The sequence below is a fragment of the Carassius auratus genome, unplaced genomic scaffold (assembly GCF_003368295.1).
Source record: "Carassius auratus strain Wakin unplaced genomic scaffold, ASM336829v1 scaf_tig00035641, whole genome shotgun sequence".
Taxonomy (NCBI): Eukaryota; Metazoa; Chordata; class Actinopteri; order Cypriniformes; family Cyprinidae; genus Carassius; species Carassius auratus.
Genome location: NW_020526251.1, coordinates 18,043 through 45,119, shown reverse-complemented (window position 1 = coordinate 45,119; position 27,077 = coordinate 18,043). Strand labels below are relative to the sequence as shown.

General features: G+C 38.8%; 2 protein-coding genes and 1 long non-coding RNA gene across 3 annotated transcripts; 2 read left to right on the top strand and 1 right to left on the bottom strand.

Annotated features, from left to right (window-relative positions):
• Window positions 1–5,817: 5,817 nt before the first annotated feature.
• On the top strand, window positions 5,818–9,216 carry LOC113082045 (uncharacterized). The gene is made up of 2 exons (XM_026253975.1): window positions 5,818–6,999; window positions 8,867–9,216. Exons 1-2 carry the CDS (start codon window positions 5,843–5,845, stop codon window positions 9,171–9,173), a joined length of 1,464 nt encoding a protein of 487 aa, XP_026109760.1. The 5' UTR covers window positions 5,818–5,842; the 3' UTR covers window positions 9,174–9,216.
• On the bottom strand, window positions 7,006–7,913 carry LOC113082049 (uncharacterized). The gene is made up of 2 exons (XR_003282404.1): window positions 7,765–7,913; window positions 7,006–7,233 (listed from the first exon to the last, which is right to left on the bottom strand). It is a non-coding gene; the product is annotated as an uncharacterized LOC113082049 (long non-coding RNA).
• An 8,225-nt stretch (window positions 9,217–17,441) lies between the features above and the next one.
• On the top strand, window positions 17,442–19,330 carry LOC113082048 (leukocyte cell-derived chemotaxin-2-like). Its single transcript, XM_026253978.1, has 5 exons — window positions 17,442–17,551; window positions 17,910–17,942; window positions 18,055–18,142; window positions 18,800–18,945; window positions 19,110–19,330. The coding sequence occupies exons 1-5, from the start codon at window positions 17,512–17,514 to the stop codon at window positions 19,274–19,276; spliced, it is 474 nt and encodes a 157-aa protein (XP_026109763.1). The 5' UTR covers window positions 17,442–17,511; the 3' UTR covers window positions 19,277–19,330.
• Window positions 19,331–27,077: the final 7,747 nt, after the last annotated feature.

Sequence of the window (27,077 nt, the reverse complement as noted above, 5' to 3'; positions counted from 1 at the left end):
CTTTTTTTTTCACTACAACTTAACTCTTTCTGGCAAATTCTTTAGTTAGAAACAACATAGTGCAGGTGTGTGTGTGTGTGTGTGTGAGTGTGTGAATCTAAGTAAGATATTCAATTCATTGTGTAAACAGCTTGAGTGATTTATATGGGAGTTTCTGAGCGTGCTTAATCTGTCAATGAAAAAGTTATTTGATAATGCAATGTTCTTAGCTCTCTTTCTGTACAATGAAAGTTTTATGATAAGGATCATAACTTGCAGCGTATTTATTCACATTAACTGTCAGTGTTAAATTCACATTAAATATGAAGTCAGTCGTATTAAAACTATGCTATGATATGACACCCATATCTGTTACTCAAGACAGGTTTTTATGTAAAATAAAAAAAATAATGAGTGCATGACACCCCTGGTTTTGTGCCATTGCTTTGGTGAAGCTGTCAATGACCTAAATTTAAAATCTCCATATGGCTTATCAAACTACAAAAGGTTGCTTCAGTATTTAATTGCTGGAGTTGAGCATAGAATGATAAAGTAATCTGTAGCAAATCTCAGCTACTCAAATGCAATATATTTTTGTGCTAAAATAAATCTACACTGTTAAAACAAATGTGTTAAAAACACCACGTTATTTTCACATATTGAGTTCAATTCAACACAAAATGTGTGTTAAAATATAACACAAATTGTGTCACTTCAGTTCACACATTAATGAGATGTTTTTGGTACATGGATCACTGCAATTCTTTTTTAAGTTTCAGAATAACAAAATGCTCTGTTAACAATTACTTTTGTGAAATCGCATGAACCAATGAAGCACATACAGTTAATTGAACAATTTTTTATTTTACAGTATGCCGAATATAAAACTGTTAAAAATAATATCAAAACACTTCAAATTTGTTAAACAAGAACTTCAACACATTCCTCCTATAAAACATTTATAAAATACCATAAAACCTGGTCAAAAGACAGACAGACAAAATCTCAATGATAGTTGACATAAATTGAAAGGAAGGGCAAAATAATTATTCTTCCCCACAATTATGTAGGCTACTGTGCTCCATGTCTAAGTGGACCAATGAAAATATCTGAGCTGACTTAAGGGACCCTTTCATGGACTCAACAACAACTTTGTCACAGCACGGTAGGAACGGCACCGTGGAAGAAACTGGGTCTGGGTCCAAATGCAGGGAATTACTTTTAATTTCAACAGGAACAGGCCAACAAAGCAGAAACAAAACAAAAGCAGGAACGGTTCTTGCACGCAGATCATACATAAACTCCTCGGAATACAAGCAAGACTCGAGATACACATACGTGATGGACACTTAACAATTTACACTCATAATTAACAAATACAGCCAGGCAGAGTGGTGGGTGAGACAAGCATATATAGTCCGTGAAAATAAGCACCAGGTGTGTGTGTGTGTGTGTGAGTGAGTGGGTGAAACAGCTGTGCAAAGTGAACCACGTGTGAAGAGTGAAGAAGAATGAGTCCGGAAGATGGGGAAGTGGCGCCCTCTGGTGGTGAGAGGGAGGAACACCGGGTGCAGACTCATGACACTTTATTTGCATACCAGCACCAACTCCAAGTTTGAGACAGCAGAATTCCCACAGCAGTCACTGCCAGAAACACTTTCCCCAGATGCTGTTGGGTGGATGATGACTCATTATCATCTCGACTAAGTAAAAACACACAAAAAGATCAATTTAAACCAAAATTAGAAATTGTATATCCTGAAATAATGTTAAAGAAAATTTGTCAATTACATTTAGAAATGTGTGCACATCACAGAGGCAGAACTATTTGCACTGTTTTTATCAGTGGGACAATATTCATACAATACTACAACCTAGAAATAATTTGCAGGTCTCAGCAGATTCAAATATTATGCTAATTAACAGTGAGCGGTGGTTTCAGACATTACAGTGCTTCACTCGCACTGACTCTGTCTGAAAGAATGAAAAGACCGAGCTGAAGGTGGAGTGATTCGACCAATGATGAAAGGAGCGTTTCAGCTCCGCCCACAAGTTCGAATGAAATATTGAAGCCATAAACCGAATTGATCAAAACTTACATGGACCAATTGTCTTGTCCATGTTCTCTCACTTGAATCCTCTTCTTGAGATTTGAGTCTCTTGACCTCTCTTGATCGGCTCGGAATGCATTTTCAATGTGCACATTGAATTTTGCAACATTCATTGCAGGACATTGAATGAAAATACAATCGTCTCTTGACTGTGAGTGTTAATGCAATAAAGAAAAATAGCATTTAAATGATAATTTTGCAACAGTTTTGCTTGAACATGTTATACATATCTAATCATTTCTGTAATACATTTTCATTTTAATTTTGCAACTTATAAACGTTAAAATTACTATTAATTTTACATATTAAAACTGGTGTATGAAATGGCAAATTAAAATTATGTAATTTAATTGTCATTTTCATTTTGCACCAAACGTTGCCCAAATGTATTGGAAAATGTAAATGTAAATACAGAAATGCATTGTCTTTTTACATATTGCATTGTCATTTTGCATATTACATCCCATATTGAATATTGCTACCCATATGCTTCCATACTGAAAGTGTCACTTTATCAAGCAATTTCATTAACAAGTTTGAGTGTCTTTGTCTCTTTATGTCCTCCAAGGATCGTAAGCTTTTTCCTCAAGCAGTTTCAGCAGCAAGTTGTGGTGCCAGTCATGGGTTGCATCTATTGAATGACACTAAGAAATAAAACAAAAAAGTTTAAAGTTTGAGCTTAAGAGCTTGTTTTAAGTTTAAATGTTTACATTTACAATTATAAAAAGTGAAAGACATTAAAAGTTTAACGGTAATGACTGATCATTTTCTTTTGATGGATCCTGGATGATATTGGCAATATATTTGGAATTTGTCCAGCCCCAGTACTCTGCATCAAATTCAATGCTTCAACACATCTTCAAGTTTTCTCTGTGCAAGAAATTTGTGTCAAATTAACAATAACCATGATTTGGTCCTCAAATTCCATTACCTATGAGCCGTTCTGTGCAGGATTGTGGAATCTTTTCAGTATTCAGTGATTACTATGGTTAATGACATTAAGTTGCCTTTTACAGTATGGCTTCCGGCTTACTTATAGTGGCTAATGAGACATCTAAGTATACATATCTATAGTTCTGAGACATGCGCTCAAGACCGTGAATGCACTCTGGTGGATCTAAACAACATTTTTGACACAGTTAATATCAGAATTATTTGGTGATTTCAAATATGAAATTTTATCACAAGCAGTTTTGTAGAATATGATGTTTCTCCATTCAAAGAGATAGAAGTTGCACTTGCTTGCACGAGATGCTTTTCAAAGATGGCCGCCAAGTGGATTTAATTGGAAACGGCTTTGCAAAAAAATTGCATTTTTCAAAAAAGCAGTGTGAATGTCCTCAATCTCAGATGAACCAACTTTTCATTCAGTTAATTTTTTTGTTTTTTGTTTTCAGATAGATCGTTTTAATGAACCAATGATTCAGAGGTTATTTTATGGTGGAACAGGCTTATGTTGTCCAAAGTTTTGAGCGCTGCACGACATAATGTATTGTGATGTGATGGAGGGTCTTGTTCTTATTTACTTCTTAAATAAAATAATAATTTTTTAACCTTGCTTTCAGCCAATGATAATTCTGAAAGGAAATGCAGAGAGCACAGATCAGTGGTTGGGAACACACCTGATTGACAGACAAACGACAAGCTCTTATATCAGTGTGTTGTTAATGTTTTGTTTACTTTGTTTCAGTTTACAAAGCACAAAGTAAACTTCATCATTCAGCTGTCTTGTACGGTGGCCGAGAAATCTCAACATGCTGCAACTTAAGAAAACACATGCAAATTGAAAAAAAAAAACATCAGCAAATGAAGAAAACATCTTCATCAGTTTGACAACACATACAAATCCCAAATCCCAGCCGGGTCCAACACTTTTAGAGGTTTCCTCGAAACATTTCCATTGTGGTCAGTGCTATTTGCAGCCCGTTTCGCTATATGCATGTGTTGTGATGATTTGCAGCGCATTTCACTTTATGCCTGTGTTGTGATGATTGGCAGCGCGTTTCGTTATATGCATGTGTTGTGAAGGATTTGAAGCGTGTTTCATTATACACGTGTGTTTGTAGGGGTATAACGGTAGGCAAAAATCACGGTTCGGTACGTACCTCGGTTTTAAAGTCACGGTTCGGTTCATTTTCGGTACAGTAAGGGAAAGAAATGCAAACACTAAACTGCAGGTTGTTTATTACTATAAACTTTTTTTTAACAATTTGTTTACACTTTTTTAAAATACTTTTTAATAAAATATTTATAAAATAAATAAAAAGAATAGTGATGCCTTTTGAAAACCTTTGCCCTGTGACATGCTGGCATATTGCACCTGTCAAACATAGTCTATTTTGCCGTCAATACTGTTGACGCTGTCCTTTATCAGTAGACTTTATATTTATGCTCAACATGCAATATAGATATCGTTGTCATGAAGACAAGATCCTGGTCTGTCAGCGGTCTCCCTCTATGACAGTAGCAGCAGCGCACCAGCGCCGCATCAGGCACGATTCTGGTGTGTAAAGACACAGAAAACGAGGAGCAGCCGTCACGCAACTGACACGCTCAGAAACGCCACGCTGATGTAAAGGGTGTTAAAATGTTTATTCAATAATTAATTGAAAACTGATACCTCCCTATATTTTTTTTTAATGTGAACACCAATAGTTCAGAATCAGTTCACCGCCACGCCAACGGATGGCGCTTGAGCGCTCCTGTGAAGCACACCATAGAGACTAGTTTTTTCCCGGGTGCGATCTCAGAAGTAAACTGACGCACCAAAGGAACGACACTCATTTTGTCCGTCTCTTTATTTATTCACAGGTAAAATAATATGCACTTTAAACATTCTTCTGATTGTTCACACGACTATAGGAAGGTTTAGGAACGTGATTGTGAAGTGTTTTGAGTAACTTTGTCATGCTCTAATGTGTTTTATGCAAATTGAATTAACTCAAGGGTCTTAAATGCAAACGATTTATTGTTTAGTAAATGCATTCAAAAGTATTGTTATACGGCATTGTGGTGATGTTTGAGTGTATCGGCAGTGCAAGGGTGCTTGTTATTTTTGTGTTTTAATTGAGTAGTTGAGTATATCTGTTGCATTAACAATTCAATCGCCATTTTGAGTGCTTTGCGCACACACTTAATGAATGACACGAGTCAATCTGGGTGAAGTGGTGTATGTAAAATGGTGTTGGATTTTAGTTTATACATTTTGTGTGTATAAGTGACACATTTGTCATCTTTCTAGTAATGAGTGACATTTATGTGAATCTTTATTGATTTATTTTGTACACACTCTTCTTTCCACATAATATGTAAATTATATATTGCTCTTATGTGAAACAGGCTATGGAATGCAAGTGTGTATGTATTCATATATCTTATGTGTACACCAGAAGTTAATGTGCAGATGAAGTTATTTTTGTATGTAACTAAAGAAGTGTTTACAATTACTAAAGTTTTAAGATCTCAGAAGTAAACTGACGCACCAAAGGAACGACACTCATTTTGTCTGTCTCTTTATTTATTCACAGTGTTTTCACAGATACACAGTGCTTCACTGCCTGTGTGTCCTTTGCTGCCAGCCCAGATATCCCCTAGGTCTGAGGCTGGTAACAATTGGGGGCTGCGTCCGGGATTAGCACATCTCGCCTGGCACTGTTGTCATAGTAACGTGGGAATCCTGCACCCAGTGTTTCAGGGAAGACTACTTCGCCAAGTGTCATCCAGAGAACAACTGCCACAGGTGATGCATCAGCATGACTACTTTAAACCCACGGCGAGTGCTGCTCTTCAAGATCCAAAAGAAGCTTTCAGATTTGAGTTTTAGTCAGCTGCAGACTGTTGCAAGTTCGATAGATGACGGTCGTAAAACTTACCAGGTAGCAGATCTAAGTGAACCCGAACTTTATGACCTAATTGTCGACTACATCAGAAGTGATGAGTTAAAAGCTGCAGAAGATGAGGGCATGACTCAACTTCTCCTCCTTTCTGACCTACTTAATGACGTGCTATCAGCTGCAGGAACCAGAGCCGCGGAGTCGGGTAATGTGGCACCTGTCTTGATGGGAGATTCACCAACACAGCAACAGGGTCACACTCCAACTGATGACGATGGAGAAGTTTGCACACAACCGTTACACATGGACAGAGACACTCGCACACAATCATTACACATGGACAGAGAAACTCGCACACAATCATTATGCATGAACACAGAGACTGACATGCACTCATCATTTCAGGGCAGAGACACCTATGCACTTACCAGAGAAGTCACCTCATCAACGCCTGGTATGCCAGACCAAATTGGTGCTGCTCCTTTGGGTAGGATGAACTCATCTAACATTGCTGACCATGTTGTAAGATTGTCTGATGTTTCAGCTTTGTTACCACGTAGAGAGTTTAAGTTGCATGGTGGTCAAATTTGTGATACAGGCTGTGACATGTCTTTCAATTGTCTCTGTAAGCAAATGGATCAAGGGTTGCAGGAGGGTTTCAGTGAGTCTGAGATTATCAGAGCAGTCCTTAAGATAACAAAACCTGGTACATTCAGAGAGATGTTGGTTAATAAGGATGATCTTACTACTGATGGGTTGAAAAGATTTCTGCGCTCCCACATTAGAGACAAAAATGTAACTGAACTTTTTCAAGAGCTAACTAGTGCTAGACAAAATGACAAAGAAAGCCCACAACAGTTTCTTTACCGAATAATGGGCCTGAAGCAGCGTGTTCTTTTTGAGTCACAACAACCTGGTGTAGGTTTTAGCTATAACAAAGAGCTCGTTCAGGGCACTTTCATTCACACACTTTACCAGGGGTTAAATGAGAGGAACAGCCATGTCAGACGTGATCTTAAACCTTTTCTCTCAGACATGCAGGTTAGTGACGACTTGCTCTTGGAAGAAATAACAAAATCAACTAGGGATGCACCGAAATGAAATTCTTGGCCGAAGCCGAAGCCGAATAATAATGAAATGCTTGGCCGAAGGCCGAAGGCCGAATACCGAACGCGGTGTTTCGCATTTTTTCCATTTATTTTGCCAATCTGTCACCTTTTTCAGGCCTTCTGAGTTTGCAGGTATGGACATGAGATGCAGCACTAAACAGTCTCTCACTGTTGGTGCTTGTGCATGGAGCAGACGAGTACCTGCAGAATAGTTGAACATTTTATTGCAGTTTTCTGACAGTTGCTCATTTCAAAACGAACAATGTCTTCAAGATAATGAAATGGTTGAAACCCAGTGTAGGCCTACTATTTTACTACACTGAAAATAGTTCAGAATTTTCACAAAATACATATAAAATATAGGTAGTAACACTTTATAATGTTTGTTAACGTTATTGCATTAACTAACAATGAGCAATACATTTGTTATGGTATTTATTAATCTTCGTTAATGTAAGATAATAAAAAATATTTAGTTCATGTTAGTATAAGTGCATTAAAAATTTTAACAAATAGGCCTACCACTTTTGATACTTTTTAATTCAGAAATTACAAATGTGATACTTAATTTTAATACTGTATTAGTAAATGTTAACATTAAGATTAATAAATGCTTTTAATAAGGGCTTTTCATTGTTAGTTAAAGTTAAAAATAGAAACTACTTATAAAGTGTTACCATAATCCAAAATATAAATAAAATCTTAAATTAATTTCCCATACAAGGAGCCTACCTGCGTGCCATCTGCGCCAGGTCAGGAAAGCGGCCTTGATTATTGCCACAGCCCATATAGAATCACAGACAGCAATTATTTTATCAGTTTTAACAATGAAGCTATGCGTCAGATTTCATCTTCATATAATATCCCATTTTGAATCCTTATCCAACCAGGGTTTAAAATTAGGATTGAGGGGACAGCATTTCCCCATTGTTGCTTTAATGCTTTGTCTCCCATTCTCACCGACATTGTCATAAACATCATAAAAAATTCTTTTAAATGATCATACACCTTCTTGCTACATGCTGCTGTCGCCTTTTTTTTTTTTTTTTTTGATGACGCGTCGCGCATGCGGCGGACGACTGTGCGCCACACTGGTGGCTGGTGTTGCCAGATTGGGTGTTTTTTCGCTACATATTAAGACCCGTTTACGGTGTGTTTTAGCCGGGCTTTCGCCAGGAAGGCTCTATAGAAATCTGGCACCCTATTGAACGAAGTTAACCTGAGAGAGCGTGCCGTTCACAGACACCAGAATGAACGAGTTGACAGTAACGTTCATCAGGCATTAATACAGCACGTTCAGTTCACGTTCGCCCAAAATATGAACGAGTTCATGAACTATCGTTCAATGAACGCGTTCAGGCACAACACTGCCCATCTAACTGTTGAGCAGTCGAGCTTGTCCTCTGTCTTGCAAATGGGTTATTCTCTTGGAGGATCTCATCGAACATGTCAGACAGCGAGACTGTGCGCGGCTCATCTGTAGTACGAGGCCGAGCCAGTTTACTCTCTGAGCTGTTTTCATCTCCTGCGCTGTGCATCACCTGACAGTCTCCATCACCTAGCGGCTTTCCCAAATCTAGAACAATGTCTGCAAACGGCCGTTTTTGCATCTTTATCTGACACTTTTTAAAGTGTTTCCACACTGCTGACATGTTTGCTGCATAAAGCGCGCGCCTATCACTCTACGCGGGTTATTTGATTGCGTCATTAAAAACGTCATTGTTCGGCAAAATTTATTCGGCCTTTTTACTTATTCGGCCGAACACCGAAAGTGCTTTTTTGGCTATTTTCGGCCGAATAATTTCGGTTGCCGAACATTCGGTGCATCCCTAAAATCAACAGCTGAAGAAGAAGGGCGATTGAAAAGACTGGGTTCAGTAGGTAAAAGCAGACCAGTTACTGTAAGCGCAGCTCAGCACTCCCAAAGTGAACTGAACACCCCAACAAAAGTTGACGCTGAGTTGCAAGCAAACCGTGATGCAATCAAAGAATTAACTGCTCAAGTTTCTTCTCTAACCAAGCATCTAGCCCAGATGTCCACCCCCACTGAGGCTGTGAAGCTGAAAGACTGCCACTCACCTACTGACCGCACACAACCACCATGGTCTGAGACCAGAGGTAGATGCAATGACTGTGTATAAAAAAACAATACCAACTGTGTTCACTGCTTTGTTTGCGGCCAGGCAGGACATCGCGCCATTGGCTGTCTCCAACGAAGGTTGTCGGGAAACGGGAAGAGGTCGCTGGAGAGGGGCAGCCAGTGATCCTAAGCAGTGATGAGCCCCGAGAAAAGGTCAAAACACCTAAACACTCACAGTCAAACTTACAGTACCAGTCAGACCCAAAGAAAAGAGTAGCTCAACTCATTGGTAAGCGATGCATGGTCTCATGTTCCATCAATGGTGTACCTCTTCAGATGCTGCTTGATTCAGGGGCACAAGTGACCATGGTGAGCAAATCGTGGATTGAACAAGCACTACCCTGTATAAAAATACAGCCACTTGGATCGTTATTTGATCATTCCCTTGAAATTTCTGCTGCTAATAACACTCAGGTTCCCCTTGATGGATGGGCAGAGATTGATCTTCAGATATGCAGCCAGCGTCATGGGCGCCTTACAATCAGGGTGCCACTGCTTATCAGTCGTGACTGCAATTACCCTCTTTTAGGTAGTAATGTAATTGCGGAGATGATCAAAGCAAACATTGATCAGGACGATATTGTTAATGTAACTGAAATACTGAAAGAAGCTTTGAGTGTCAGTGACAGTACCGTGGAAGCATTAGTCTTCACTCTCCAGACCATTAGACCCACGGAGATGCCACAGTGTAATGTACGCCTTGGCAAGAAAGGTGTAAATATCCCTTCAGGCAAGATTCGTGAAGTCCAGTGTAGAATTTGAGGATGGAACAGTGGAGGTACGATGATGTTTCAGCCGAGCCCTGAGAATCATTGCCCGGAGGGTCTAGAATTGTTCCCAGCTTTAGTTGATGTTCCTGTTGGCTCATCCAAGCGCATCAAAATCCCGATTCAGAACTCAACAAAACATGACATCTATCTTGCAAAGAAAACCGTTCTTGGTACTCTTGAAGATATACTTGATCTTAAACCAATCCCTCATTCCTCCATAAACGGTGAGCCAACGCCTCAGAATACAGCCCACTTGTGTGCAGCTCAATTGTGTACTCATGAGCAGACTTTGAGAGAAAAAGAAATGCATAAACCCACACACATGACCAAAGACAAATGGCATCCTCCTGTTGACTTGTCTCATCTAGCTGAGGAAGAGCAGGAGATTGCGAAATGTATGTTATTCGACCAGTCAGATGTCTTCGCTAAAGATGACACCGATATTGGTTGCATTTCTGACTTACAACTTAAAATCTACTTAAAAGATGATACACCAGTCCAAAGGTCCTACAACGCAGTCCCAAAGCCCTTGTATAGAGAGGTTAAGGAACATGTTCAAAAGCTAGATCATGGATGGATTAGAAAGTCTGTATCACCTTATTCCTCTCCCGTGGTCTGCGTAAGGAAAAAAGATATGAGCCTACGCCTTTGTGTTGATTTTCGTGGACTTAACAGCAAAACTATCCCCGACCGTCACCCCCTTCCACGTATTCAGGACCTATTAGATAGCCTGGGAGGTTACTCATGGTTTTCCATACTCGACCAGGGCAGTGCATATCACCAGGGCTTTGTTGAGGAGAACTCCAGGCACCTGACAGCTTTCAGCACGCCTTGGGGATTGTATGAGTGGATCCGTCTTCCTTTTGGCCTTTCCAATGCGCCGGCGGCTTTCCAAAGATGTATGGAGGGTGTGTTGAGTGGTCTGAGGGATGAATGCTGTTTTCCCTACTTAGACGATGTTCTCTGCTTTTCCAAATCCTTTCAGGACCACGTCAAAGATTTCAAGAGAGTCTTTTGCCGCTTACGGGAGCATGGTGTAAAATTACGACCAAAGAAGTGTGAATTATTTAAACGGCAGGTGCGGTATGTTGGGCGCCTAGTTACAAGTGAAGGCATTCAAGTCGATCCCAAGGACTTGGAAGCAGTGATGCAATGGAAGGAGCGGGAACCAAAGAATGTTGGAGAAGTAAGAGCTCTTTTGGGATTTTTGGGCTACTATCGGTCCTTCATTCAGGATTTTTCCCGAATAGCCCGACCACTGTTTAAGCTTCAAGAGAGTCCTGAGGCGTCTGGAGAGAAATCTGTCGAAACTAGGACAACTAAGCAAAGTATAAAAAAGGGTCAGCTGCCATCCAAGACACCAGTCCAGTGGACCCCTGAACACCGTGCTGTGGTTGCTTCCCTTGTCGACATGTTGACCACCTTTCCTATCTTGGCATACCCAGACTTTAATTTACCTTTTGTCCTTCACACCGACGCATCCAATGAAGGTCTGGGGGCGGTACTCTATCAGGAACAAGGGGGTAAACTACGCGTTATCGCCTATGGCTCGAGGACACTCACACCCGCTGAGAAGAATTATCACCTCCATTCTAACAAGCTTGAGTTCCTTGCCTTAAAGTGGGCCATTTGCGATAAATTCCGGGATTACCTTTACTACGCACCCACGTTCACCGTATTCACAGATAATAATCCCCTTACCTATATCCTGAGTACCGCCAAGTTGAGTGCTGTTGGGCATCGTTGGGTGGGTGAATTGGCCGACTTTCATTTTACAATAAAATATAGACCAGGCAAGACAAACACTGATGCTGACACCCTATCACGGTTCCCAGTGAAGCTCCAGGACCACATCAGAGAGTACTCTGAGGTTTTACCTCCAGATGTTGTGTCTGCCATATGGCAGGGAGATAAAGCCCAGAGAGAAAGAGAAGTACCGTGGGTTGCGGCTCTTCAGCTGGGCTCCACTGATGATAATATGCTTCCGGCCAGTATACCCTTGTTTCCTCTAGAAGACATTCGCGCTGCCCAAAAAGGAGATGCTTCCATCGTTGACGTGATTGCATTGAAAGAGAAAGGATGGAACCCCAATGACAAAGACAAGAGACAAATGGGACCCACCACACGACGACTCATACACGAATGGAGTAAACTTAGACTCGAACAGGGAATTTTATACAGACAAACCGGACAACACAGACAGCTGGTTCTCCCTGATTCTTTGAAGTCTCTTGTGCTCAAACACCTTCATGATGACATGGGGCATGTCGGCGCTGACAAAGTTACCCACCTGGCAAGGCAAAGATTTTATTGGCCTTTCATGCAGCGTGACATAGAAGATTATGTCATCCGCCAGTGCCCATGTATTAAACAAAAGCGGCCTGCTGTTCCTGAAAAGGCACCAATGGGCTCAATTACAACAAGTGTACCATTTGAGCTACTGTCTGTTGATTATCTGCATCTTGAACCGAGTAAGGGTGGCTACGAGTATATCTTGGTTCTTGTAGATCACTTTACTCGTTTCGCCCAGGCCTACCCAACACGGAACAAATCTGGAAAAACGGCTGCTGAAAAGATTTTCTTTGACTTTATACCACGCTTTGGGTATCCACAAAAGCTTCACCATGGTCAGGGTCGCGAATTTGAGAATAACTTATTCCAGCGGCTTCAGCAACTGGCTGGCATTACCCATTCTCGAACGACACCCTATCATCCACAAGGGAACCCCGTTGAGCGTTTAAATAGAACACTGCTTCAGATGCTACGGACACTGTCAGAGGAAAAGAAATCTGAATGGAAAGACCACTTACCACACATAGTGCATGCATACAATTGTTCGAGACATGAAGCCACAGGTTATTCACCATTCTTTCTCCTCTTTGGAAGGGCCCCACAGTTGCCCATTGATTTGATTTTAAACCTGGATCCTGAGCCACAGACTGAAACCCGTCAGGAATTTGCACAGAAGTGGGCTTCTCGGATGCAGGAGGCATACAAGATCGCCTCTGAACATAGTAAAAAGAGCTCTGCAAAAGGGAAAAAAATACTATGATCGTGGTGTCAGAGGAAGTGTGCTTCAGCCAGGTGATTGTGTGCTTGTACGCAACCTATCAGAGAGGGGCGGGCCCGGCAAACTCCGTCCGTACTGGGAGAACAAGGTTCACCGTGTTGTTGAGAGGATGGGAGTTGGTCCTGTGTATCGAATTCAAGCTGAAACTGGTGATCGCACTCTACGTGTCTTGCACCGTAATCTTCTTTTGCCTGTGAATGATCTGCCTATTGAACATAATGGAGAGGACAATCGGACACGGAAACAACAAAGGCAGAGGCAACATCACAAGAACAGCCAACATCACAGGTCTGATACCTTAGAGCACGATTCAGGGGATGAGGAAGAATATGCTTGTAATCCCAGACCAGTCCCAGTATATGAAAGGGGAAAAGCCACTCTCAAACAGTCCCATCATGAGCCAGGTAGTGATCTACGAGTAGCGGCACCAGAGTTTCATCCGGAACACCATAGAGCTGAGCCAGATAACCCTCAAACATATGAGCAACCACTCCGGTTTGTGACACCAGAATCAGAGCAAGTACTGGCTGACCTGTTGCCATCTCTGGAAACTCAGGAACAAGTAGACGACTACATAGCTGGAAGAAGTAATGAGGATACTGACCTGGGAGTGGAGCCGGTTGCACAGCCAATGAATGGGGAAGACATCACCCTGCGGAGGTCAGCACGGGCAGTAAAGCCAAAGGAGATGTTCACATATAATCAGATGGGACAACCCACATACCTACCTTGGAGACCAGGAGTGAATGCAATGCACACCTGTGTACTGTACCCTATTCATACTTACCCTGTCATACCTGATGCCTCTCACTATCCTTCTCCACTTGTGTGGGCATATTAGACTTAAGAAAGAACAAATGAGGCAGGACTGTTGACATTCAAATACCTCCCTGTCCTTTGATCAGACTGATAGTCATTTCTCTTATCTTCAGAAAAAAAAAAACGTTCTTCTATTCTGTTGGGTTAGTTCTGGATGCCCGGAGGCATCTCTTAAAGCTGGGGAGAGTGTAAAGGGTGTTAAAATGTTTATTCAATAATTAATTGAAAACTGATACCTCCCTATATTTTTTTTTAATGTGAACACCAATAGTTCAGAATCAGTTCACCGCCACGCCAACGGATGGCGCTTGAGCGCTCCTGTGAAGCACACCATAGAGACTAGTTTTTTCCCGGGTGCGATCTCAGAAGTAAACTGACGCACCAAAGGAACGACACTCATTTTGTCCGTCTCTTTATTTATTCACAGGTAAAATAATATGCACTTTAAACATTCTTCTGATTGTTCACACGACTATAGGAAGGTTTAGGAACGTGATTGTGAAGTGTTTTGAGTAACTTTGTCATGCTCTAATGTGTTTTATGCAAATTGAATTAACTCAAGGGTCTTAAATGCAAACGATTTATTGTTTAGTAAATGCATTCAAAAGTATTGTTATACAGCATTGTGGTGATGTTTGAGTGTATCGGCAGTGCAAGGGTGCTTGTTATTTTTGTGTTTTAATTGAGTAGTTGAGTATATCTGTTGCATTAACAATTCAATCGCCATTTTGAGTGCTTTGCGCACACACTTAATGAATGACACGAGTCAATCTGGGTGAAGTGGTGTATGTAAAATGGTGTTGGATTTTAGTTTATACATTTTGTGTGTATAAGTGACACATTTGTCATCTTTCTAGTAATGAGTGACATTTATGTGAATCTTTATTGATTTATTTTGTACACACTCTTCTTTCCACATAATATGTAAATTATATATTGCTCTTATGTGAAACAGGCTATGGAATGCAAGTGTGTATGTATTCATATATCTTATGTGTACACCAGAAGTTAATGTGCAGATGAAGTTATTTTTGTATGTAACTAAAGAAGTGTTTACAATTACTAAAGTTTTAAGATCTCAGAAGTAAACTGACGCACCAAAGGAACGACACTCATTTTGTCTGTCTCTTTATTTATTCACAGTGTTTTCACAGATACACAGTGCTTCACTGCCTGTGTGTCCTTTGCTGCCAGCCCAGATATCCCCTAGGTCTGAGGCTGGTAACACTGACGCCACGCAGCCAGTGCTTTCAAAATATTGCATTCGGTACATACGTGCACCGTAACGAAAGCCCTGTACCGAAACGGTCCGGTACGAATACACGTATCGTTAGACCCCTAATGTGTTGTGATGATTTGCAGTGCGTTTCATTACATGCATGTATTGGGAGGATTTGCAGCACTTGTGTTGTGTGTTTTTTCAATTTTCATGTTTTTCCTAAATTGCAGCACTCTTGAGCTATTTGCTGAGCTGTGGGCTATGAATTTTTCATGCGCAATGAAGACAAAATTACAATTGTAAAAATAAATCAGAGGTACAGAAATGGATTGTTATTATTATTATTATTTATATATTTATTTTTTAAATAAAGCTTGACATTATGAGAAGCCTACTTTCTACGACTCTACAACTCTACGACTCTACGAAAGAGGTTCCTCCAGTCTAGAAAAAAAAACAAAAAACAAAACTAGAGTAAAAAAAAATAATGTTTTTATTAACAAGATTCAGGAGGAGCGCATCAGATACTAAGCCTAATCAACACAGGTGGACCATAATCAAGTAATCAATCCCAAAGTATAAATATCACTGACTTACCTCTGATGTTTATCAGCATCCCCCCTGCACCCCATCTCCTCACTTGAGTTCACCTTATAAATAGACGTGGAAGAGGGTTACTCTAGGTTCGGGCCATTCCGGGCCATTCCCGAGGAGCAGCCGTCATGCAACTGACACGCTCAGAAACGTCACGCTGACGCCACGCAGCCAGTGCTATCAAAATATTGCATTCGGTCATTCGGTACATACGTGCACCGTACCGAAAGCCCTGTACCGAAACGGTCCGGTACGAATACACGTATCGTTAAACCCCTAATGTGTTGTGATGATTTGCAGTGCGTTTCATTACATGCATGTGTTGGGAAGATTTGCAGCACTTGTGTTGTCAAAATGATGATGTTTTTTTTTTGTTTTTTTTCTGGTGTTTTTTCAATTTGCATGTGTTTTCTTAAATTGCAGCACTCTTGAGCTATTTGCTGAGCTGTAGGCTATGAATTTTTCATGCGCAATGAAGACAAAATTACAATTGTAAAAATAAATCAGAGGTACAGAAATTGATTGTTATTATTATTATTATTATTATTATTATTATTATTATTTATATATATTTTTTTTAAATAAAGCTTGACATTATGAGAAGCCTACTTTCTACGACTCTACGAAAGAGGTTCCTCCAGTCTAGAAAAAAACAAAAACCAAAACTAGAGTCAAAAAAAATTAATGATGTTTATATTAACAAGATTCAGGAGGAGCGCGTCAGATACTAAGCCTAATCAACACAGGTGGACCATAATCAAGTAATCAATCCCAAAGTATAAATATCGCTGACTTACCTCTATCCATTGATGGTTTATCAGCATCCCTCCTCCACCCCATCTCCTCACTTGAGTTCACCTTATAAATAGATGGGGAAGAGGGTTACTCGGGCCATTCCCGAGCTCGGTGCCCTTCCCCAGACAGCACGCCAAATATGCATACCATACCTTAGCTAATTATATGTAAGCGTGAACTAGTGAATTGAAAACAATAGTGAGGAATCTATTTTTGGAATTGAATCACATTGATTCCAGAACCAGGAATCGGAATCACTGTGGATAAAAGCACTAGATTTAGTTCTAGTGCTAAATCCAGTGTTTAATAAACATCTGTTTTACTAAATTCTGCTGAGGTGAAGTTTAGTCTAGTCCCATATTGGGATAGGCTTACGTATTGTATCATGGCATCTGTATTGGGATACATATGCGTGACAAAACTAATAGCTATTAGTGCCTTTAGGCATGCTACACAAACTCTTGACTCATAAGGTATGTCTGACTTAATTACAGTGTATTTTGTTTATTTGGTTTCCCACACTATGGATGCTTCAGAAGGGTTGTGGTTCTATAATTTATGGTTTTAGAGAGCCCTCAAGGAAAGTCTTTGATTTGCTTTTTGCAAACACTTCTTAGTAAACATTTATAAACACACATTGATACATTATACTGTTTTTATAATTGTGTGTGTGTTCGCCTATAGACTACCTACCTAACCATATTATGAGACATTTTATCCAGAAGTGAGCTAAACCTAAACCTGACAAAATATCACAAAACCTAATTTGGGGTGTCCTGAAATAATAAAGAAACAGTGCAAAAATAAAGTAAATACAATTATTCATTTTCATTTCACAATTCATTTTAATTAATTTACTAAGGGTTGGGTGATGGATAGGTCCTTAAGTAAACTTTCGCTTTGGATAAAAGCGACTGCTAAATGACTAAATGTAAACTTAAGTAATTGTGTGGGTGTTGAAAGCTAAATTTACACAGAACTCCATACAAGATATAAAAACTCATAGCTCAAAAAGCCAAACAGAGGACACCAGCAGACAAGGAAAAATCTGAGGACAAACGATTGCAGGACCATGAAACTTTACATCCTTTTCAGTTTTCTGCTTTTGGCTGGTAAGAAATTACAATGTATTTGCCAAATGGACATTTGCTTAATACTGGACCGTGTTATTTAAATTTACGTTTGTTTTAGTCCAGTTTAGTTTTCTAAAATTTTGATTTAGTCTAAAATGAGTCTGTAGGTTTCATTGTATTGTGAGTATTATATGTCTTGATAAATTTCACAGAAGTTTTGTGGTGTGTTATTGTAAAAAACTGCAAAAAAACAGTAAACATGCAAATTAAAATTCAGTATAACAGTGTTGTAAAGCAGTGGTTCTCAACCACGTTCCTGAAGGCCCCCCAACAGTGATCATTTTGCATCTCTCCTTTGAGTAACGCAAACCAAAGTCTCAATGTGTCTCCTTTTCAGTGCTTTGGAGCTCTTGGGTTGATGCCAGGGAAGGTATTGTCAGGAAAAACAGACAAATAAAAAAAACATTGCATTATGCAAGGAACAGGAATTAGTTTATTATATAAGAATAATAACAAAAAACATATTTTTCTTTTCATTTCAGTGAAATTTGGCCCCCTCTGTAGTGGTAACCCAAGTAACAGCAAAAGAGGATGCGATAAAGAAGGCTGTGGATACTATGGAGCCAGTCGGTACATTGTGTATTATTCCTGTGTTTTTTCTAACCACCTTTAAATAACACTATTTATAATATATAGCTCTTTCCAGATATCATTGATTGCACATTTGTAGCGGATGCCATGCTAGGATACAATTATATCATTATTTCGTTTGGAATATGTTGTCACACGAACTTGACACTATACCCAACAACCCAGTGTTATCAAAGATCTTTATTCTGCACCATAGATGAGTTTCAATATTAATTAAAATGATTTTTAATGAATTTTTTTTTAAGGAAATTGTCATCATTTCCTCACCCTCATGCCATTTCTAAACTATATGGCTTTCTTTATATGGTCAAATACAAAAGAACATATTTTGCAGACTAACAAGGAAGTTCTTTTTTTTTCATAAAGCTACAGTATTATTCACTGAATGACTGGCCACTAGACCAGTGGCATTGCTTGGAATTGTGAGCCTCCTCAACTGAAATCTCATTCTGGACACCTTCACCCACGAGCCCATGCACAAGAAACACATGAACAAACAAAGTTTGATGTAATCAACATCAGATCTTGCTTGTCGCATCATGTTTAAATATACAATTTGAGAGCTATTTTGGAGGTAAATAAGCATTTTTCAACTTACTTTTCTCTGAAGTGTGTTTGTTTGTGCTGCACTGACAGTAAGCATGGTCCACATGAGGGTCTTGACATTGTGTGTGCTGACGGAGCCACAGTTTATGCTCCATTTGATGTGACGCTGAACGGCAAAGCTGCACCATACATAAAGAACAATGCTATCAATGATGGCATTAACTTGCGTGGAGAAGGTTTTTACTTACATCTTACTTTTATAGACTTTCATGTTCGTGGAAAATAAAGTGCTTGTTTGATAAAATACTACTACTATTATAGGACATGTGGAAAAGGATTTCTTACATTAAATTCATAATCTCACATTAATCTCATATCTCCCCACATGATGTTTTGGCAGGTCTCTGCTTCAAGCTGTTCTATGTTAAGCCGGTCAGTTACTCTGGGACCCTGAAGAAAGGGCAGAAGATCGGAACTCTGCTCCCAATGCAGACGGTTTATCCTGGAATCACTTCCCATGTTCACGTTCAGATGTGTGACAAATCAGATCCCACCAAGTACTTCTGATGCTGATGGAGCCAACGACCACCTGCAAACATTAAACCATTTCAAATCAAAGTCTATCACATTTCAATGAATTTATTGTTCAAATTATTTAATCTTTATTTCTTTATTCTTAATATACATATACATACACTCACATATCTATCTATCTCTCTACCAGTGTTGGGAGTAATGCGTTACAAAAGTAATGCATTACATTAATTTATTACTTTTTCCTGTAACGCAGTAGTGTAAGGCATTACTAATTAATTTTCAGAAATATTGTACTCAGTACATTTTCAGCAAAGCGTGCGTTACAAAAAAAAAAAAAAAACTTTGCGTGACCGCGAGATTTCATTAATCTCCCTCTTGTTGGTGTAACTTTGTTATTGCGTGACATAGTCCAGTGAAGGCGGGTTTTACAGGAGTGGTGCGAGGCATGATTTCTGCCCCTGCTGTGCTCGCGAGTCGCGCTTGCCAGTAAAGCGGCTAATGAAGATGGCAGAAGATGACTGGACATTCACGAGGTGATAAGCAGTTAGGCTATGTTTAGCCTATATGTTCAGTTCTGTGGAATTAAAATGACTGAGGCTAAGGGGTTGGTCCTCCAAATGGACTTTATACTTGAGAAAGCACAGCCTAAGCTATGTTCATCATGTGCACTTTGTGTATGACAGTTTTATGTTGTGAACCTCTTGAATTCAAAGAGAATAAAGTAAAAGTTAGAAAGTAAGAGTTTACTTATGTTGTGTCTTATAGTGAAAGTGAAGTGAAAGTGACATTCAGCCAAGTATGGTGACCCATACTCAGAATTTGTGCTCTGCATTTAACCCATCCGAAATGCACACACACAGAGCAGTGAACACACACAGAGCAGTGAACACACACACACACACACACACACACACACACACACACACACACACACACACACACACACACACACACACACACACACACACACACACACACACACACACACACACTGTGAACACCCACCCAGAGCAGTGTTCATCATTTATGCCGGGGAGCAGTTGGGTGTTCGATGCCTTGCTCAAGGACACTGGTACTGAAGGTGGAGAGAGCACTGTACATGCACTCCCCCCACCCACAATTCCGTCCGGCCCGAGACTTGAACTCACAACCTTTCGATTGGGAGTCCAACCCTCTAACCAATAGGCCACGACTTCCCCACTAACGACTTCCCCATATTTCAGTCCCTCCAGAAAAACGTGATTTTTTTTTGTGATTGTTGCAGGCAAAAATCCTTGATTATGCGGCAAGTTTTCTTAAAAAATGCGATGGAATATGCGGAATATTTTTGCAATCTTATGCGATGAAATTGCGGGAACTTGCAAAAACTACGGTTTGATGAAAAAGAGAAAAAAAGGTGACCCCCCCCAACACCCTGTTCTCACTAGGCTACTACCTTACTGTAAAGAGTCATTTCTTATGACTTCCTATGATAAGCAAGCATACTAAATCAAAGAATATTTAAGTTCTCATTCTCTTTTATTTCAGACCTTAATTAACACATGGCTCAAACTTACAAAACATTGAGTCAAACAAGTTCTCTAGCTTTACAAAAGGAATATTCAACTACTTCTGTAAAAATGAATACAAATAAAATATACACACAAATATACAAATGCTGTTTTACAGGAATTGCAAAGTGCAATCTCTTATTGCAATGTAAATTATTTTACATCCTACTAATATACTTACAACTGTAAGGTTTTGGTACTATTCTGTAACAAAAAAGTAGAGGTGCATCAACTTCTGAATGAAACCACAACAGTCCATTGTGAAAATGAAAAATAACTGCGTAGCCTTTAACATGGCCTATCATTCGCCATACTCATCCTCATACCTCTCTCCAAATAATTTGCCCCCCACTGTCATGTAACACACCGGGTAACTGCTTCGCGCGGTCTTTTGCGCTTATTTTTGTTGGCAGATGAGAATGATTTGCGGCCTTCACCCTGGTTTCACCGCGGGCTTCACAGATGATGTTCACCTCGCGCAATTACGTCACTTCATAAGGTTCTCATTTGGGAAATAATGGCGATTTACTTGTGTGAAGTAAACGCAACATTTTTCAACTTTCTGCTAAGATATATGTGACTTTTTTTTGCAATGAAAATTATTATGATTATGAAATCATGCGACCTCCGCATATTTTGCTTCCTGAAATCGGGATTTTATGCGGCGAAAGTGCGGCGTATTTAAAAAAATGCGACCTCCGCATATATGCGGCCCTTGGCTGATTATGCATTAAATCACGCGATCGCATAATCGCGTTTTTCTGGAGGGACTGCATTAATATTAATAGACCCAAGCTATTCACAGATATTGTCAGATAATAATTTTACCTCTACCATACTTTAACAGACTTTAATCATTTGTGATTTTGTCTGTCATCCTTTTCTTGTCTTGAGCCTTCACTTTGCCAATTATATGCTATATATTTAGTAGTCTGGATAGCCCACATTCATTATGGAACATCAAATTGCCTTCTACTGGATGTAAAATGCTCTGTATTACATTTTGTCATTTTAGAATTTTAAGTTCTACCTTGCAGTTATTTTCGTGAAAGTAACTCAAAAGTAATACAGGAGTAATGTAATGTATTACAATTCTGAGACAGTAATATTGTAAGGTAAAGTATTACATTTAAATAACAGTAATAAGTAATCTATAATGTATTACAGTTTGGAAGTAACTTGCACAACACTGCTCTACACACACACACACACACACACACACACACACACACACACGCACACACACACACACACACACACACACATATATCGGTTTAGAGGTCAGTTCTCCTCTGGCCAGACGAAATCAGCAGTTCAATTCAAGGTTGCAGCAAAGTCACATTGTGCAGAGGGCTCATCTGGTTCCTGTGGTCTTGTCCCGGTGACTGTCTAGGTCTTCACTGGAGATCTGTCTCTGGGACGCATCTAGTTTTAGATCTAGATTTAATAGCGACAAATATGTACAATGATAAGGAATTAGGCACTGGAGGAAGTTCATCTTCTTCAAACTTCTATTTATTTTCACTTGTCAGGCAGTAAGTGACATCCATTAACAATATTTCACAAATATTATTAACATCCCTTCACAGATGCACAGTGGCATTTGATTGTGGAAAGTTATGTAAAGTTGTGCTCTGTAGAACAAATCAATACAATATGTTGTGGTATCAGGATTGGCCACAAGAGGGAAGCAGAGTACATAGAGGAGAACCAACTTGTGTCATAAATTAATATAATTTGTCCTGGTATAAACAGTTTGAGAACATTATTACCATTCTGCATTATATGTAGAATAGTATTAGATATTTAGATACATAGTAATATTATAATAGCTTTAATAAAGGTATAATAAATAATTAATATATAATAAGATTTTATATAATTTATATATTTTTTATAAACTATATTTTAGATTATATATTTCCCATTTTGTTTCACATGAAATGCCTGTTGTATCCAGATCATGCCACATGCAGTCTGGTATTATGATCAAATCTATTTTCATCCCTTTGTTGGATCTTGCCAGCTGTCTTTATTCATCTCTCCCTACTGTTACTCTCTAATTGCACAGACCAAACTTTCATCCATTCCATTACAGATGATCAAACCAGGACAGCGAGATTTCCTCTGGGCAGTATGAATTCATTTAAATCAACCCGTTCTTATTCATTGGAAATCACGGCCTACTGTGCGAAGCTGATTGGCCAGTTTAGATTTCACCCTCCATTCATTCTGCAAGCGAATCACAAATGTCCATCACTGGTGATTATATGTTTAAATTCCAGCTCACAAGGATAATGTTAACTAGGCCAGGCAATTTATCCTCAGTCCAACTGTCCTGGAATAAGATAATAATAATAATTCTGACTCAGGGATACCTTAACATCCATTTACACACATTTGCCTAAAATATCTGTAAAGCTTCTCACCGTTCAGTCTCCATTCCTTTCTTTCTTTCTCATCTGCAGAACTTATTGACATCTCTCTTTCCACAGCGATACAAAAGTGTGGGCACCAAGAACAGACAAAGACAGAGGCATACAGTAAGTGTGTATGGGGTTGAATGTGAATATGAGACCGAGGATAAGAGAAAATAAAGGAGAGAGACACGGTGAGCGCGCCCTGCAGGGTTTCCTGCATTCAGTGCAGATGGGTTTGTGTTTCAGCTGTACATAGATAAAAAAAGTACATAAATATTTCATTTCCAGTTTAATGTGCAGAGACAAATATGTGAAAGTCATTTTTTTGGTTGTGGGTTGGTTTTAGCCGACTGGTTTTAGCCAGCGGCAGGGTCCGTTTGATTTATTTTTTCTGTTTGGAAAACAATTGACCTGTAAATCAGATACAGTTTCAAACTTCAAAACTTTTTGAACTGTGATTCACCCTGCTTTTAATGAATAGAATATAGATGTTATTGTAAAGACAGGTTAAAGGTACACTGATCAATAAAAATGTGAAACTATGAACAAGAAAAATGAAAAAGAAGAGAGGGTGGATTGGACTGAAGAGCCGTAGCATTCCCTGTGTGCTGGATGAGACAGATATGAGATTAGCAGAAGAGTGTGCTACAGCCTCGCTAATGGATTTCTGTACTGCAGTGAGAAGCAGTGAATGGCACTGGGACTCGTGTTTGCCTGCCCGGCAGAAAAGCCATAATCCATCCCCTACATTATTACACAATGGATCTGCCATCCAGGTTCGGCCATTGAATAGAGTTACCTAATCAGGTATTGCCCTGAATGCCGCCACTTCAATTAGCAATAAAAAAAAGGAGGGTAGCAGAAAGAAAGAGAAAATCTTGCTTCTATTGGACTGAAGCGATCACATCTGATTCTGATGAGCTGCTGTGCTGTTAATTGCTGGGTCTTGATAGATGGGTTTCTAAAGGCTGTTTAAATGGGAGAGGGTGAGTTTTTTCAGTGTTGATGGGCTGGAGCAGGTTAAAAATAAGGGCTTGTGACATTTTATTATTGTTATTTTGGAGAAACTGAAGTGCTTGAAGAAATGTATAATATATCACTACATTTTATAAAGCCTTTTTGTATTGCTTGCCCATATAATGGTATGATATTTTCTGTTACACTACATTTTTGATGTGTCATCGATTGTTCCGTGCTTTATACAGTAATTGTTTAATTATTTAAACTGAGCTGAAAGCCCTATAGTGCAATAAGCTATTTTGTGACGTATACTCCTAATATATTGCCACTACAAGGGGGGAAAGGTCAATGTGTTTAAGTATACTGTATTTTATTATTATTATTAATATTTTTTTACATTGAATATAAGGTTTGTTACCAAGACACCTACATTTATCATTAGACGGGAGAGCGGGGTGATTTGAGCCTGTGTAAAAGTATTAATTTATTTTTGTATTAAAAATGGGAGTATATATATATATATATATATATATATATATATATATATATATATATATATATATATATATATATATATATATATTCAATGGAGTCGAGTGTAAAAGCTAGCCTAGGACTCGCTATTATCATGCCGCTGTGAAGGCTGTTAAACTCTTCAATAAGGTCATCACAGAGAAAAGCTTTTCAGTGTATATTTATGCATGTACTGTAAATACATAGTGTCCTTCTCTCTGTGCCACTCTTTAGGAAACTGCATCTATGATATCAAAGCCTTTCTATTTTCACTCACTCTCTGACCTGTTGTCCTGGCTCTTCTACACTTCGGCACATTTAGCTGAAGTACATTTATGTCTGTCAAAGCTGGGCTCTCTTTTGCAACCCAATAGAAGAAATAGAAAGAAAAAAAAAGGCTGACTGAGAGTATGCATATGTGAGATTGAAGAGTGAGATAGAGAGGGTTCAGTAAACATTACTCAGATGGAATAGGTGGCCATGGGCAGGCTTGCTAGCTACAATGCCAGCTCTCCTTCTCTGTTCTTGTCTGTGGGTTCTACATTAGCCACTACTTTAATAGCAGAAATATAAGAGCTATAACCCTCTCCCCACTGGCAGTGAATAAATCATGCAATTCTAAAATGCAATTTTATTTGAAGAGAAATATTACTTTTGCTTAACCCTTACTTCTCAGACATCCCAATACCACCAGCCATTTTATCCTGTTTCTAAGCCAACATTACTATCAATAATAAGGATCCTATCTGAAGATCACTGTGCGCTTTTCATGACTGAAAACACACTGTGCAGTTTAGTCTTTCAAGAGTGAGAAAGACATACAAAAGATATAATGATTAGATTCAATGAATAATCAAACCAATAACTAAACAAATGAAATTCAATACGATTTAAATAATACTATTGTAGTGTAATTAAAATAAAGAAATACAAAAAAAGCTGGAAGTGTTGCAGAAACGGTAGGAAATAATTCTTATTTTTTAATACAGTTATAATGCACACAATTACTGTATGAGCATCTTGTTCTTAGTAATTTGCCGAGTTAAGATGCTCCTGTCTCTCCCCAACAATTTTAATAATCTTATAAAAAGTAAAATATACTGTAAGAGGCTGTGCATAGGGGTCATGTTATAGACTACCCATAAGTATTCATTAATCTAACGAGGATTTTGACATTCAGGCCTCAGGCTCCTCTCCCTGATATACACAAGGGCTGAATTACACCACAGAGTGGATTATTCCTCTTTGGGGCAGCAGGGCCTCATTCTCTCCAGCTTTAATTAAGTTTTCAGAAGCCCATTAATGAGCATGTTTATTAGCTGCAGGATACAGACTTATTGTGGAGGGAGATTTGGCTTGAGCGTTTAGGTAAAACTGAGGAAACTTTCGTGATTGAACATTCCAAACTTTTAGAACCTTTGCTTTTTCATTTAAAACTACAGTGCATTTTTGAGCCAGCATCATCAAACAGAATCTCAACAAACTATCGAGTGTCATGGACTGTTTTTTAGTTGAAAATCATCTGTAAATAATATAATAAAGCAATTGAAAATCATATTACTATTTCACGCCAATGTATTATCATATTTAAAGAGGTTTCATTTTATAATGTCTTCTGGTGCACTTATTATGCAAGTAGGATCTTTACATCAAAAACGGTCATTATTTAGAAATAAATGGCCATTTTCTCTGATTTGTACAATGTATTCTTAAGAGATCCAGGAAAATGCCACTGCCATGACAGGGTAAAATATTTACATATGAAATAGATATTATGTTTAGAACATACACGTTTTTTTTTATTTATTTATTATTGCAGCTGCCAAGACTAATGGAACGCTTTATCTCCAAATGAAAATTTGCTAAAAATGTACCACCCTCAAGTCCAGTGAATACATTTCTACATCTTGGATTCCTGAGGGGGAGTACATTAGATTTTTCTGGATAACTATTCATTTACCTAATTATGAAAAGTGCTGATTATAGCATTATAGTTTGATCTATTCATATTGCATAAAAAGCTTGCAGTGCTGTGCATTTTAGCCAATTACAATCACTCAAGTGTGTTGAACATTCACTACCCTTAGGTAAATATCTTTACTGTTCTGAAATGATTTTGACTGATTTATTAATGAACAAAATGAACCAAACAAACAAATAATCCTCTGCTAAGACATTCACAAATTTGAAAACGAACAGGCACTTTCCAAACATCAGGATCCTTTGGAAGTATATGTCATTTCACTAATGCACCATATATTCATTTAATAAAAACCCAGACTTGGTTTCAATAAACGCATTAGTTTTTCAAATAACAAAGGAGGAATTTGAGCTCTGAAACTTGCAGTATGTTTTTATAGTACAACAGCTACTAGAAAAAGACCAAGG